General features: G+C 35.5%; 1 protein-coding gene and 1 pseudogene across 1 annotated transcript; one reads left to right on the plus strand and one right to left on the minus strand.

Moving 5' to 3' along the window:
* The first annotated feature begins 5426 nt into the window (after positions 1–5426).
* LOC120193864 lies at positions 5427–9810 on the plus strand (annotated as a pseudogene).
* Positions 9811–12387: 2577 nt separating this feature from the next.
* Positions 12388–13540, minus strand: LOC120194274 (transcription factor DIVARICATA-like). The gene is made up of 2 exons (XM_039196629.1): positions 12822–13540; positions 12388–12643 (listed from the first exon to the last, which is right to left on the minus strand). The coding sequence occupies exons 1-2, from the start codon at positions 13244–13246 to the stop codon at positions 12388–12390; spliced, it is 681 nt and encodes a 226-aa protein (XP_039052560.1). The 5' UTR covers positions 13247–13540.
* Positions 13541–17693: the final 4153 nt, after the last annotated feature.

The following is a 17693-nucleotide window of genomic DNA, read 5'->3' on the forward strand; positions in this document are numbered from 1 at the left end:
TAATGCAGATTGAAATCAACAAAATCAACCATTACATTTCAATCAATTAAACAAGCACAAATAAGAATTAGTTAACATCAATTAAACAAATCAACTTTTACAAATCACCTTTTACAAATCAATTAAACAATAAAAAAATAAGCAATAATTCTTAGAGAAAATAACACTTCTACTATTGAATCAACTTTTGCAGCCATACATCATTTTCACGCAACTCATTTATGAGATTAACCTGCATAAACCAAACATTTGCTCAAACAACACTTTCTACACATCTAAAACCTACAAACAGCAAATTATTGAATTCTAGGTACTTAACCAAACATTTTCAAACCGCAAGCCTATAAACATACCAATTGTTTATGAACATTTTTATAACGCGAATGCAGGTAGGCAGCGTCTCGTATATATCGATCTAGCCATATAATGTCGAAACCACAAGCCTACTGCAGCTCTATCTATATCGATGGGAGGTAGATACTTTATACTTCCTGTGATCAAACGGTCCAACGCCAAGCATACGAGAGGACCACAATCCCCTCTGGGTCCTTTCGTTTATTGTGGTGCGGTCTCGTCTCTGCTAACTGTAATATTGAGCTTCTTTGGCTTCTTGTTTCCAGAACGAGTCCAATAATTTATCGCATCCAAGAATTTAGCCAAATAAGAGCTCTATCCCTAAATAATATCTCTTAAATCAGCCAATGATATGTAATTTATCATGCTGTCATATACTATTGCCTTAAGGGATGGGATCTGAAGCTCGACGAGAAGCCAATGGTTACGTTCCAAAACAGGGATAAACACCTGCAATCATAAGTAATAATTCATTCATTTGCGCACTTATTTATGAATACCTTTAAACTTAATCTAAAATAAACACTAACCTTATCGACCTCCCACCATGCAGGATAAAGTTTAGCTTGTCCATTGCCCAACGCAAATGATTCATCTCGTTGATTCTTCAAGTGAACGACGTTAAAAGACGTTGGCATAATTGTATATCGTGTATTTCTTTTATTTTCCTTAAGTTTCCTAATTATTAGAAGACGTGACACCCACGCATCGATATGCTGTTTTACAAAAAAAGACATATATTAGTAACTTACATAAATTTACAAAACAATAATCAAATTAAAATATAAGAAAAATATAAGACTTACCCCTCCATCGAAATAGCCATTGTCTTCGAACCCTAATAATACGCCCCACCAAGACCGATCAAGCAACAAATAGATATCATCGTTGAGCTTGCATATGTCAGTGAAACACCCATGGCTTCGCTCATGTAGATAAAAATCAACTGCGGTCTTAGCCCAAAGGGTGTTATCCAGAATTGTGTCCGGTAGTTGTTTCCTCTCCACTTCAGATACCGGTATGGTACTGGCCGGTAACTCATACGAGAGACAACTTGAATCCATCATGTCCGGCACGTCAGAGGGTTTCTCAAGAATCCTACATATGACGCCATGTGAATCGGGCTCTTGAATGGTGGGAGTGACATCTTCAACGATGACAGTGGCCTCTTGAACGGTGGGAGGGGACTCTCGAGGAATGATAGGGGCCTCTTCAACGATAGGAGTGGACTCTTGAGGGATGACAGGCGAGTCGGGCTTCTTCTTGCGGTGTCTTCGCACTATTGGGGTATACGGAGACTTAATAGCACGTGCAAGCCGTCTGATGCATGAACTCTGTCGTGCAAGAAAAACCCGACGTAAAGCATCCACCTTATCGGTCCGCTAAATAATTAAATACAAATATCAGTAAATAAACAGACATGATATTTAAACAGTGAAAACAAAGACAAATATATTTCAAACTTTCAACCAAAAGACAAAACAAAGACAATACTAACTTCACAGTGTTAAAGAATACACAGTTTGCAGAATTGGCAGCAACCGAATAAATTTACTTCAACCAAAAGATAAAACAAAAAGACAAATACTAACTTCACAGTGTTAATAAACAGTTTAGCAGTATTGGCAGCAACCGAATAAATTTTCTAAGCAATCTAAGTGAAATGGTTAAATTAAGTGAAATTACGAGTAAATTTATCATCAAGTTAAATATGGAAAATCTTAAACTTACCTCGTTGCGTAGAGTATGAACCTCATTCTGCAACGATACTACCATCTCACGTAGAGCGGCAACCTCACCACGTAAAGTAGACGCCTCCACACGCCATGCACCATCGTTATCGCGTAGAGTACCGATCTCCTCACGCAAGGCATTGACCTCATCACGTAACTCCCTTGACTCATCCCGTGGAAGTAGAGAATAGGGAGATAGAAGTCGTGGCATCTTTGCCGGTCGCCTATCATGAGGTGATGGAGAAGAGGCTCGAGATGTGACGGGATAGGTGATAGCTCGTTGTAGAGGTGTATAGTCGGGTCGATCAGGTGATGGCTCTGGGTGAGGTGATGGCTCTCGAAGTAGAGGAAGTGGAGGCTGCTCATCATTCGTGCCATCAAGAAAACGCTGACTAGCTTGCCACCAATCAGTGGCAAGCTCAGCCTCTGTGGGTGTCAGTCTCATTAATGGAATGTTGGCCTCCTAAAAATATAAAAACTCAAACAAAGTTAAACGTCTACTATTAATAACTTTTTTATATATGATAGTATTTGTGTTAACTTACATTATTTATTGTCGCATATGGTATTAAGTCTTCCCAATCCAACAGACGTTTCCTCTTCCAGGAAATAGCCCTGGGAATATCATTTGAAGTTTTTATTGCATATGTCTTCATGGCGGGAAAGGCATCGAATATCCAAATCTACAAACAATATAATAACAAACATTAGTAATTGTTAAATAATTAATTATAATTTTGAAAACATTATATAGAAATTCTTACCTTAAAGGCCCAAACAAAGCCTGACAAAGTGTATTTCGACCCATCGCCCCGCAAACTTTTGCGGTCATCAAAGGCAGACGACAACTTAGTCCAGGTAGCTTTCCATATATACGAACCCCACGGAAACAGATTCCATGCATTTAGGTCATCTACCAATAATATTAGCTCCTGAGGAATAGGTTGTCTGGCCTCTCTGCCTAAAAAGCCGGCATACAAAAGTAATAGAAGGCATACTCGGACAACATCGACGTCATTCATCCGAGTAAAATCATCTTTCTTATTAAACAATTTCTTCATGTCGTCGACGTGTAAGTTCGGCTTCTCTATTGACTCATCAGGAAAAACCCTGGATAACCATGATGGGCGGGTGATATGACGAGTGTACCGGCCTACATCATCGTGTCCGAATCGTAGACCAGTGATTAAGCAGAACTCCTTCCGCCCAAAACAAGTATACGCCGGTGGAAAATGAAACCATATCTCTTCCTCACCACGTTGTATACTGTCGGGTAGATCGCTAGTCATGGTCTGAAGCCACAAATGGGTCAAATTAGCATCTCCACCCGGATGCTGTACTCTCAGCCATGGCTCGAAGCAGGTTTCCTCAAACAATTTTCTTTGTGCAGGTGAAAGCTTCGAAGCAATTGTAGTGACTAAGCTAACTTTATTCCTTAATGTCAATGAAGCAGAAAAAAATTTCTACAAAAACAATAAACATACCAAGTTAGATATACCAAAAACTACACTGTCAAGATATACCAAAAACAATAAAAATAAATAGTAGTTTATTCTTGAAACTAAAATTTGCAACACTGTTTTGTCTTTTGGTTGAAATGAAATCGCAACGAGATAATGAGAATCGCAACGCGGAAATGACTATCGCAACGAGAGAATCGCAACGCGAAATGACTATCGCAACGAGAGAATCGCAACGCGAAATGAAAATCGCAACGCGAAATGAAAATCGCAACGCAAAATGAAAATCGCAACGCAAAATGAAAATCGCAACGCAAAATGAAAATCGCAACGCGAAATGAAAATCGCAATGCGATTTGGTTTCGCGTTGCGATTTTATTTCGCGTTGCGATAGTTATTTCCGCGTTGCGATTTCATTCTCGAAACTATTCTTCTTCTGCATTACTTCAACCAAAAGACAAAACAAAGACAAATACTAACTTCACAGGCTAAACAGTTTAGCAGTATTGGCAGCAATCGAATGAATTTAATAAGAAATCTAAGTGAAATGGTTAATCTATTATTGAAATTACCAGTAAACTATCATCAATCTCAATATGAAAAACCTAAAATAATGCAAAAATTTCAAAAAAAAAAAAAACAAAACTAACCCTCGGAGGTTGATTTTCCATTTCTGAATGATTGTGAGGGATTTTTGACTGTGAATGGTTGTGAGGGATTCGCCGGCGATGGGGACGGAAATCTTCGGAGATGGGACGGATTTCGCCGTAGAGACTGAGAGATGGAGATGGGACTGAGTGTTGTGATTTTGGGTTTGAGGTTATGAGTTGCGATTACTGTGGGCGGTTCAGTTTCCGATTTATTAAGAAAAAATTCGTGTTTGGAATTTGAAAAAAAATACGCGTTAATACGAATGGCACTATGTAAATCGCGTTGCGAAAGTCAGAATCGCGTTGCGAAAGTCAGTATCTCGTTGCGATTTTGTATTATCGCATTGCGATAGTAAGTATCGCATTGCGATAGTCAGTATCGCATTGCGATTTTCCCAATTCGCGTTGCGATTTACTTATTCGCATAGCGAATTGGGAAAATCGCAACGATACTGTAGACCATCGCAACGCGATTTTCAACTATCGCAACGCGAAATGCAACGCGAATTTGCGATAATGGAGATCGCGTTGCGAATTAGCGATCGCATTGCGATTTTGTTGGTCATTTTGGCAAATCCGGAAAAAGTTGGTTAAAATCGTATATTATATGAGATTTTTGGTCACTGAGGTTATTTTCTCTAATTATAAATCAGTTAAAAATTTAAAGATAAATTATTTAAGACCACCTAACTATTATCTCTTTTTATTTTGACTCAACGTATTTGAAATTTTGTCAATCATGTCACTAAACTATTTAAATGTATTCAGTTAAGTCACTTGCCGTTAATATTTAACGGAAAAGCTAATGTGACAATTAAAATATTTAATATAATTACACATTTGGTCCATGTTACTTATATATTCTATGCCAAAGTAGTGACCAATTTAATTCATGTTGCACATTTGGTTCATTTACTTGTATAGTCTATCAATTTAGTCTTAATTTTAACAAACATAAGAGAACGAATTTTAAATAATTACATATAAGATGTCAATTACCAACCTCCACCAAGAAAAATTAACCACCTAAAACAAGAGAAGAAAACAAAACAAAAAATACAGTTTAACTCGTGGAGTATTTTACAATTAAACCCTATATTTATAACTACCACCGTTTGTCGATTTCCCGCTTTGTGAATTGGAATGACAGGATAATTGCGTTGACCATTGTGCAAATCCGAATCCATTTTCCACAATTGAAGCATATTTTAATGAAGAACCGTCCCAACTACAACACAAAAGCAATGAAACATTTCTTCTTATCTGCTTTCTCTTCCACTTCAGCAGTCAGCGGAGGAGATGAGTTGCGTTTACAAGAATCCAAAAGCGCCAATAGAAGATCGAGTCAAAGACCTTGTTTCTCGGATGACCCTGCAAGAAAAGATTGGTCAAATGACACAAATCGAGCTCTGTGTTGCTGTTCTTGACGATGTCACGAACCTTTCCATCGGTACAGTTTTTAACTTCTTTTGCTTCACATGCTTGACTTTATTTGAAACTTAACGATGAGACCCCAATTCCACTTGGGGAACTCTCAGGAGTCAGGATTGATATGTAATATAGACTTAAGCTGGTATTTGTGAGGTGTCTTGCCCAATTCAACTTGAGGAACTCTCAGGAGTCAGGATTGATATGTAATATTGGTATTTGTGAGGTGTCTTGCCCAATTCAACTTGACTAAGATACTAGTGATTTAAATAGCCGTTTCAGATAGGTTTTGTCGTGGTTACAGACATAATGAGTCGCATTGCAGTTGCTATTTAGATCCCTGACGTGAACCTTAACAGTTAACACACATGCTTCTACCGCTATGATTTCCTTTTTCAAGCAATTGTTGTTGGACGGTTTTGTAGGGAGCATGGTCAGCGGTGCAGGGAAACCACCTCTAGAGAAAGTACTGCCATCAGATTGGGCTGAAACCGTTGACAGGTTTCAGCAGGCAGCACTTAATTCGAGGCTCGGCATACCACTTGCTTATGGGATCGATGCGGTTCACGGTAATAACCGATTCTATGGTGCCACTATATTTCCTCACAATATTGGCCTTGGAGCCACGGGGTAAGTTTCATCTCTAACCCCAAGTTTCAATTATGAATCACCATTCTGATTCTAGGGATAACTATGCTGATAAGTAAAAAGGGAAAAGGAGTTTTAAACTAAAAGAAACTAGACTTGCCACTTAGCAGAAACTTGGAGAGCATATAAAAAATATGTATTAATATTTCCTAAAATTATACTTAGTGTTTCAAATATGCAATAGAGATGCAGATCTGGCTCAAAGGATAGGGGCAGCAGTAGCTCTTGAAGTTAGGGCAAGTGGCATTCACTTCAACTTTGCTCCCTGTGTTGCTGTAAGTCGATATAAAAGTAATCTGTAAAATCTTCTTTTGTTGAAGTAATGGTGTTGGTTAAATTGACTTTTTTTATGAAATTGAGAATACCAATAATTTACTGAATAATAGCAATCAAACTTCATTTCTCCATATTGCGAAGTTATGAAAGGTAAGGAAGCTTTTCCCTGCTTAAAATTGCTTTATCCTTTGAAACCATGTATATCATATTTTCTTTCAATTGTCCAAGTTATTTCTTGCGAGTGATAGCCATTTTAGCCTTCAGCAGTTCCAGTCTTGTTGCTTAATTGAACTCAATAACCAATCCAGTTCTAATTGAAAATCATATGAACTAGATGTTAGTTTTTGAGTCTTAACTGGATATTTGGTAATTGGTGTCCAACCAGTGATCAAGTTACAAGTTATCGGTTCATTACATTCTTTAATCTGAAGCTTTAAGTTGACTTTACAAGACCAATTTTGTCTGAGCAGTTTGTTTGATTGGATCAAGACAGGTATGCAGAGATCCCCGATGGGGAAGATGCTATGAGAGTTTTAGTGAGGATACTAACATTGTTAGAAAGATGACTTCCATCATCACAGGTTTACAGGGACAGCCACCGGTGGGACATCCGAAGGGCTATCCTTTTGTAGCTGGCAGGTTTTGCCTACTCATTTTCAATTTATTAGTTTAGAAATATAAGGCTTGTTTGGAAAAGACTATCCAAAATATCCAGTCAACAGAAACCATTAAAGTATGAACAATAAAGCACTTTAACTTAATCCTTTCCCTTTTCACGTCATTTTATGATATAATGTGCAGGTTTTACAGATTCATAAGAATTTGAAAGCTTCTTTATTCACCTTTTTACATCGGTTTTTCTACATATAGCTCACTATATATTTCTTATAAAATTCATGTTTACCAATAGTCTAACACATTAGATACGGTTAGAACTTAATGATTTACTTATTTGATTTCAGATACAAGGTCATTGCATGTGCCAAGCATTTTGTTGGAGATGGTGGTACAGAAAATGGTATAAATGAGGGAAATACTATATCATCATATGATGATTTAGAGAGGATCCACATGGAACCTTACCTTGATTGTCTTAATCAGGGAGTTTCAACAGTTATGGCATCTTATTCTAGTTGGAATGGATGTAAACTTCATGCTCACCAATTCCTCTTGACAGATATTTTGAAAGACAAATTGGGTTTCAAGGTAGACATCGTATTTGCAATATCTGAAGGCACATACTGTTTTGATTCTCAAGCTTTTGGGAAATCTCTGTGGCAGGGATTTCTGATATCGGATTGGAAAGCACTTGACAGACTTAGTAAACCAAGAGGCTCAAACTATCGTCATTGTGTTAATACCGCCATTAGTGCCGGAATAGACATGGTATAATTTGATTCAAGGCATAAAGACTTCTTTTTGGGATTTATATCTTTTTCTACTCTCAACTGACTAAAACATGTATGCAGGTCATGGTGCCTCATAGATATAAGCAATTTATTGAGGATTTGAATCCTGGAATCAGGGGAGATAAAAATGTCCAGGATAGATGATGCTGTTGAAGAATACTGAGAGTCAAGTTTGCTGGTCTTTTTGAATATCCCTTCTCTGACAGATCTTTGCTAGATACGGTTGGCTGCAAGGTAGTATTTGTTGAGTTCAGCATTCAATCTGTTAACATCAATCATATGTGATATGCTCTACAAAGTTTCTCCAGATTCCAATGACTTACCACACAAGAAATGCTTGGAACATTATTAATCGTTTTGTTGTTCTAAAGAATATATTTGTATGCAAATTTTATTGCTGTCATTTGCTTTAGATATTGAATGTCTTAACTAATGCCGCTCTGCTTAAAATTTTTAATTGATATTATACCAGACCTTATAGATTCATTGTGACCACCATGATTTCCTGCAGCTGCACAGGGAACTAGCCCGTGAAGCCGTACGCAAGTCCTTAGTTTTATTGAAGAATGGAAAGAATCATGGGAAGCCTTTCCTTCCATTGGAAAAAAATGCAAAAAGAATTATTATAGCTGGAACACATGCTGATGATCTCGGATACCAGTGCGGGGGTTGGACACGTTACTGGCAAGGAAGTAATGGCAGGATTACAATTGGTAAGCAGTTATATAAAACTAGACATGTTTTCTTCCCCTTACTAAAACCCCACCAGCCATCTGTAAATTTTTCCTTCTCCACTTCAACTTCCCAATACATATGATGTTATTGTATGTTTCACATAGTATTCGCCTATTACTGATGATTGTTAACTGGCTGTCTAGCATCATGTGTTGAAGCCACGTTATTGAATCGAAAATTATCTAAAATATACATGTAAATATTACTTAGGCTACAAGTAATATGAATGTTGGATTCATTTCTTTCTAGGCACGACAATTTTGGATGCATTCAGAGAAGTGATGGGAGAAAAAACAGAGGTGGTTTATGAAAAGTGTCCTTTGCCAAGCACCTTGGATGAGTCAGACTTTTCTTTTGCCATTGTAGCTGTTGGTGAAGAACCATACGCCGAGTCTGCGGGAGACAATTCGGAGCTAGCAATCCCCTTAAATGGAAGTGAACTAATAAGCACTATTGCTGACAGAATCCCCACATTGGTGATCCTGATATCTGGAAGACCTTTGCTCATAGAGCCATGGCTTTTGGAGAAAATGGATGCTCTGATTGCTGCCTGGTTACCAGGAACTGAAGGAAGGGGAATCTCTGATGTAGTTTTTGGAGACTACGAATTTGAGGGGCGATTGCCAATGACATGGTTTAGGACAAACAAACAGCTGCCAATCAACAATGGAGACAATTCATGTGATCCTTTGTTTCCCCTTGGCTTTGGTTTGACATGCAGCAAGGAGAAACCTACAGAGTAAATGATTTGCATGGCCCAGGTCGGCAGTGCCAGGTCAGCAATGGCAGTTATCTTTTCTTTTTTAATAATCAAGGCATAGACATCTTGTCCCTTGGCAAATTTCATCATTGATTTTTTTCCTTTTTGGACTTTGTCTTTGTAAGGCTTGCGCCTAATGGATGAATTCAAACCACATTGTTGTGGCACTTCAATCTCTCACAGTTTCCAAGTGGCAATTATGTCAGTCATCATGTCTAGGGACCTGTTTCTCCTTTTTCTTGATAGTGATTTATGGTGTTTTCACTAGCATAAATCAAGCTCGATATCTTAACATGCATGAATGCATTTCTGAGGATGAAATTGATCCATGAAAAAAAAATGGGCATTTTGAGTCTTATCTAATAAGAAGAAATCTCGGGACAAGAATTGATGCCCCCTTCCCCCTCCACCTCCCCCTCACATTCTCAACAAAATCTCAGGCCCATCAAAAAATACTAGTGACTAATGTTCTGAATGGCATATATATGTCCTTTCTGCTTTATCATTTTCTACTGTCCTAAAGATACCCTGAAAACACATTGTTGTATTCTAATTTGTTTCACTTGAAACAGTTATGCATTCTTTTGATTGCATTAATTATTGCATACTTTTTCTTCTTTGAAATGTGTCCAACGACCCCCAGAATTAGATCAATTTCAAATCAACTTTAAGCCATTGAAGAACAGCATAGGAATTACCCTTTCCCCCAATGTAGTTGCAGATAAGAGCTTCAGTTACAAACATCATTTTTTTTTAGTTTTCTTAAGAGCAAATCAGAATAATGTCAGATAACCGAAAGTGTCATATTATGACACAATATATATGTGGTCGTAACTTGTTAAGATGCTGGTAAAAAAAAATAAGAATAAAGTTACCCAGATGCCTTTTTTGTTAGACTATTCTGGCTAGTTTTGTCAAGCTACCTTCAAAAGGCTAGCTACTTGATATGACCATATTAGTCCTTTTCCCCCTGTTTTCTTTGCTTCATACATGGGACTGAATATACAATATGATACCAACTCTGTGTGGTAGGATAGGTTTTCTATTAATTTTTTTGGGATAAATTAAGGCTAGTTTGGATAAATTATGTCTCACTTAAGATATTTACTAAAAAAAATCTCTATTATAACTTTGTTAGTACTTTTATATTTTAATTAGAACTTGTTAAATCATTACAAAAGTTAAGTGTATAAATCATTGAAAAAATATAGAATAATAAAAAAATACTAAATGACAACTTAAGAAAATGCACAAGGAATGGGAATAGCACAATAAATTAAAACTCCTTGTATTTACATTTTGTCTTTAAAGTCGAAATAAAAAATGTAAAGTTAAATAATTATATGGTCATAGAAGAAATGTTTAGGAAGAGAGAGAGAGAAAAAAAGAATGAAACGTCTTACTTCAATTCAATGAACAATATGGGTCCTATTAGTTAATAATCATTTCTAATTTGTCTTATTAAAAATGATACAAATCATTAGTTCAAATCAGCACTTAATTAGCGAGAAGATTCCTTTTTTCCCCTCATTTTATGAAAGAAACTTAAAGTCAGTGAAATCCCACTAAAGAGAATTTCATGCTCTCAAAAGCTCATTCATAAATTTCAAAGAAATTGGGAAAAAACGTTTTTATATCCAATGAAAGCTTAATAGTTTGTCTCCATTAAGGTTCACAGTTTGAGCTTAAGATATAAAACAAGTGGAACCCTTTACTATATTCATCAAGTTGGTTGCAGACGTGCACTTAGTATCACAAAATCATGGACTAGCCAGTTGCCACCATTGTTAAGAAGATTGAAAGGAAGATCTTGGATAAACACACTTTAAAAAGGGTTTTAGTTTTACTTCAATTATATAAATAACGAGGAAATCAACAGGGCAATCTAACCTGAACCTTGCTTTTGAATGAGTGTAACCAATACCTATATAACGTACAAGGAGGAATCTTCTTTTTCACAAGACGATCTCTTAACAAAGATCTCGAGGGAAGAAAAAGGGAGCATTGAAGAATATGATGCTCAAGTTAGTGGGTTTCAGAGTCAGCCTCGACTACGGTTTTGAAGGTCAAGAAAAGTCAAGTAGGCCATTTTGGGTTATTTGGAAAAATGGGTTTACTGCAATACTCTCAAATGCCCTATGACTCGGTCAATATGAGCTAAGAACCAACAAAACCGGTTCAAAAATGTACTGGCACAGCCATTATAATGGTTGAGGCTTTACCTAGAAATTTTACCCTACATGCGGGATGCTCCAAAGCCTTTCAACCTATAGACTACAACTTTTTCAATAGAAGCAAAATTTGAAGTCTTTTCTTTTCTTGGAAACTGGAATTATTGGTCTTGAATCAAATTACTAGGATTTACAACATGGAACTGCCAAAATTTTACACCTAGTTGATGAACTTCTGAAAATTACAACCACTCGTTCATGCTTGCAACTGTCTAAACTTTGAACTTCTGGTTGTAGATGCTTATTCTATGCTTCATTCTCCGTGTGAGCCTGCAATAAAAAACCTGCTAGCCGATGCATGTATGGTCCAATCTGATCTTATCTTTGAGCCTTCTTAAGGTGCCAAATATAGTAAAAAGGTTGTGTATTCTTCTCTTATGCTTCAAATCATATTCCTAAACTCGAAGAAGCCTTATCCGGAATTCATACCCCGCATGTCTATGCAATCAGGATAAGCTCACCACTATTACCGAGTAGCATAGTAATTGGCCAAGGGAAATCAGATTCAACTACAGAATCCTGAATACAGGGAAATCCTCCTTTAAGAATCTTCCCTCGGAGTTTTCACATTTCATACTCTCAAGTTCCTAGCAAAACAATCCTATCACCTCTTGTTTTGAGCTATGACTAATCAAGTCTTGATAATAAACATTAAACCATAAAAGCACAAGACAGCTACATAATTAATTCTGGCAGGAGGAACTCACAATAGGTGTTCTAGGGTATTTTCCGCTGATTGCATCTGAATGTCCGGGGAAGCAGTTCTCACGTCGCTGAAATTGACTGTTGTTATGTCATGAATGCTAGCTCTTCTCTTATCCTTCCCTCCTGAAAGCTGCCTGATGAAATACTTCTGAGCATGACTAGCCACCTGAGTCGGTGTCCGAGTGACAACGAAATTGCGAGATATATTTCTCCAATCCCCTTTGCCATACTTCTTTAGCCCCATTAGAAACAATCTGTTAAAAATCCATTAGAAACCAAAAGAAAATTATATTACTCAAACAACTAAAATCTTCACAAATAATTTCTTAGCCTGAAGGTACTGCCGATACAAACAGATAGTATGGATCATAAAAGAATGAGCACAATTATAATTTGTTATGAATTACTATAAAATTTTAAGTGAAAACTTACTTATGCTCCTCTTCTGTCCAAGGAACCCCTTTTTTCCTCTCATGATCTCCAGGCCTGCCTGATGAAGATCTCTTTCCACCGAGACCATATGAATGTTTCAATTCATCATAGCCGTGGCTATTCACCCAATCCAATGTGAATGGAGAGGTGTTATACCCAGGAATTGGAACCAGCCCTGCTTCTATACTGCTAACATCAGCTTCTAATTCTCTATATTGCTTGATTACATCTCCTACCGTCTTCCCCGGGATCATCGCAGCCACTTTTTGCCATCGGTCCGGCTTATCTTTATCGTATACCGCCAAGGCATTCTCGAACATTTTGTTCTCTGCTGATGTCCATTTCGTGCTCTTACTCTCTTCAGCAAACCAATTTGTGCTGGAGAGATAAGATGCTGACGACAGAATTTCCATGTCCCACTTCATGTATCAAATTTAACCAACAAAAACCGCCAAAACGCGGAAGTTTTGTCCAAACAAGTTCCTAATTCACTAATCGTTTCAGAAGATTGATCACTCGAAGAATGGAATTCCCGTTATAGCATTCGATAAGAATTAAAACAGAGCGAGAAACTATTCGGAAAATGAAGAGTTGATAGGGTATCATAGGAAAAATATCAGCGTTAAATCAGGCAGCATTTGCAAGGAATCGAAATACTTTTTTTTAAGTGTGTAGGCAGTCCTCGAGGAATCTAGAAAATACCCACTTAAAAAAAATTGAAAGAAGAACTACAAAGTAAAAACACTAATGAAAACCCTAACACCACAAATCCACACAATTTAAAGATCTAAAATGGTGTGAACTTTTCAATACTAACAACAGAACAAGCCGTAAAAGAGGAAATACCCATAAAAACTTTTTGAAATGAAACAGGGATAACAACTCTATATTTATAACATGTGTGAGAAAAATAATTATATATTTTTTTCTCTTTTGTAGAGTAGTAATAACTGAAACAACTAACACTGAGCTTCAACTTCCTCGATAACCCAACTAGGGGGAAAAGGAGAAGTTGACAGCAGAATCCAAGAAACTAAGCTGAACCCAATAAACAAAAAGGGCTGGAAATGAAAACCCAATTTGGAAACTTTAAAGAATTGAAGAAAAAAAACAGAGAATTGAGTAGAAGAATGATGGAAACTGAGAAAACTGTGTTATTTTCTTATTTTTCCTTGGGAAATTAACAACAAATTGAAAGAGACGAAAGATGGAGTAAAAAGAGCTCTAAGCTCGACAAATAAAGAAGCAAAGCTACTACTAAGCTTCAACCAATGAATGTGTTAAAATCTTTGGGAAGAGAGAGAAGAAGAGGGGAAACGAGGAAAGGCTATTGGAGGAAAAAAGCGGCAGTGGGGGGATACGTTCAGCTTGAAATGGGTAGCCGCCAAAAGAACGGCCCAGATCAACGGTAAAATTACATGCGGGCAACTTGATTTAGTGGGGCCCTCGGTCGGTTACAACTCATTGATTGGTCAGTCACCCTACATAATTGTACAGGTTACGATCTCAAGGGGCACGAAAAACTGAGTCCCCTGATATGATCCCAACACGTGGTGTTAAATGTTGGCCTACCAGGACTATAATGTTCGGCCCACCGATAGGTAGCCTGGGTCACTCTTGAACCAATGAGCTGAATACACGTATAAGGTTATAAAATTTAGTATTTAATTGAGCCCAATGGAAAATTTTGAGTTAATCTAATGACTCAATTATAAAATAAGTCATCAAATTATAGTGTTTTTCATAAATATGTGTTTAAATTATTTTTAAATGATTATGTGTTTAATGATACATTATCATTTTAGGTGTTTGGGTTGTAAACATCGTAAATTTTCTTCGTTAAATGTTACATTTTGATAATTTTAAAAAAATTATTTAATATTAAAAAACTAAAATTATATATATTTTTAAAATTCATAGAATTTTCAAAAAATTAAAATTTTGAAAACCTTCATTTTAACCCCTAAACCCATACCGACTATCATCATTTGTCGTCGATGAAGCTCCACCCAACGTCACCTCCCCTCGATGAATAATACTCCTATGAAATCGCGATCAATCGATGGTCAATAGGTGTTTTGTACCCCCACGAACCCTAAGATAAAAATTATGATCTCACGCGATTCTGATGGCCAATGACGACAACTACGACGGCGTATAACTAGGAAGATGGTAAAGAGTACGTCAGCGACAATGGCCGTGTTCGAAAAAGGTGATAGCGGGAGGTTAGGATTAGGGATTTAGGATTTTTTAGGGTTTTTTGTTATAAATCTAATAATATTTTTTATTTTTTTAAAAAGATAAATTTTAAAATTACAAGAATGTAACACGTGTCTCTTAATGGAGGAAATTAAAGACGTTTATGGCTCGACCCATGAACCTAAAATGGTAATGCTTATAACGTTAGGCATCGGGATCATTCAAAAAATAGTTTAGGTGCCTATTCATGAAAAATGAAATCGTTTAGGCACTTGTTTTATAATTAAATCTAATCTAATTTATAAGATTATTTAAAATTATTGAATTTGCAGTTCGACTAAATTTATGAATTTTGAATAGAGTCAAATCTAATATATTTATTCGAGTTTTTATTTAAATTTAAATATAATTAATTCTAACATTATGATTATGTTAATTCTCATTTAAACTAGGCATGATGATAAAAAAAATTAATGTTTGACAAAATAATCACTTTGACTCCTATTATTTTTCGGTAAACTACACATTAGTAACTAGACTATCAATTTTGGTGTTTAATATCTAAACTTTATTTTTTCAAAATCATACATAATATGTGTTTTCATTTCATTTTAGTATCCGTCGTTAAAAACTTGACGCGTTTAGTACCTAAAATATTAATTTTGGTCTGCTTTAGTACCTGAACTTTCAATTTTTCAAAACATAATGTTAAATTTTGAATGAGGGTACTAAAATGAAACAAACTAAAGTTTTGAACGATAGGGTACTAAAATGAAATAAAAACTAAACTTTATGTATAATTTGAAATTGAAAGTTTAGGTGCTAAACGAACCAAAACTGATAGTTTAGATATTAAATGTATAATTTAACCTATGTTTTAGTACTTTAGACCCAATATATTATTTTGAGACAAAAGAACCCTCTCGCAGGTAGAACATTAATCAACTCACACCAATACCTTGAATCACGTGGCAGACCCATATGGCATTATACCTGATATGGTAGTACCACATATATAAGGTGTTAATGTGACCTCAGTGGTCAAGGAGTTGTTATTTTCTGAGGTCCTAGGTTTGAGCACTAGGAATATCATGGATATGAGCGTTTAATGTCAAATGATTAAAAATTATATTTGAACATATATTGCATTGTAATTACCACAAATTAATCAAAAATAATAATGTGACAAAATATAATAATTTTTTATTTAATATTCTTCATCCATAAAATGATGACATGCCATCATCTCATTGATTTAAATTTAGGGTAAATTACACATTTAGTACCTAAACTATCAGTTTTGGTCCGTTTTAGTACATAAGCTTTCAATTTTTCAAAATTATACCTAATGTTAGTTTTTTTTTTTGTTTTAGTACCTTGTTGTTAAAAACTTAGCGGGAGATTTGCACGTGCACTTTTTATGGATAAATTGCATTTCATCACCAATTTGGCCACTAAAGTTTATTTTTTCAATTAAATTACTTAACTTTCAAATTACTACTATTCAATCACTCTAATTTAAAAAATAATGTTTTTATTTTTAATTATATTAATAAAATAATAAAAAATCATGTCACAAAATTATTAATAAAATAAATTAGAGTGATGTAAATACGAGCATTTTTAAAGTTGAGTAGTTAAATTGAAATTTTTTAAACTTTAGTACCAAAATAAGAATGAGAAGATAATTGAGTGATGAATGATGTAATTTACCCATAAAATGTAGCGTCGATAAGTTTTTAATGGCGAGGTACTAAAATGAAACAAAAACTAAATGTTAGGTATGATTTTGAAAAAAATAAAAGTTTAAATATCAAACAGACTAAAACTGATAGTTTAAGTACTAAACGTAATTACTCTTAAAGTTAATTTAGTGAAATACGCAATTGTTGAGACTTAAATCTGGATTGTCCAGAGAGAAAACATAACACCAACCACCAAGCCAAATTCTATTCTTAGGGAAAATTCAAAAGTGCATGTTGTATATCGCACCAAATCATTAAAGCGACGTACCTTAACACGTCACTAGTTGAATTGTTCTTATCAAATAAATATTAAAATAGATAAATTACACATTTTATACTTAAATTAACTAGTTAATTTTCTTGAAAATTTGATTCGAAGTTAATTGAAATTGAAATGATTAAAGTAATTCAAATAATATTTTTTAAAACTCATAATATGATTAATATTAAAAAAATAGATAAAATATAATAAAATTTTTAGGTTATCGGGGGTTTAGGGTATATTGTCAAAATCTAAATGATTAATATGTAAATAAGAGAAAATAACCTCAGTGACAAAAAATCCAAGATAATATACAATTTTGACCATTTTTTTTTGGATTTGCGAAAATGACCAACAAGATCGCAATGTGATCTCTAATTCGCATTGCGATCTCCACTATCGCAAATTCGCGTTGCATTTCGCATTGCGGTTTTCCATTTCGCGTTGCGATTTTCCAGTTCGCGTTGCGATTTTCCAGTTCGCGTTGCGATAGTTGAAAATCGTGTTGCGATTTTCCAGTTCGCGTTGCGATAGTTGAAAATCGTGTTGCGATTTTTCATTTTCGCGTTGCGATAGTCTACAGTTGTGATAGTTAAAAAAAAGATTTTGTTTCTTAAGAATTTTCTCTAAAAAGATAGTATCCGCGCGGACGTGTCGAAGACACGT

This window comes from Hibiscus syriacus, unplaced genomic scaffold, assembly GCF_006381635.1.
Source record: "Hibiscus syriacus cultivar Baekdansim isolate YM2019G1 unplaced genomic scaffold, ASM638163v2 tig00116997_pilon, whole genome shotgun sequence".
Taxonomy (NCBI): Eukaryota; Viridiplantae; Streptophyta; class Magnoliopsida; order Malvales; family Malvaceae; genus Hibiscus; species Hibiscus syriacus.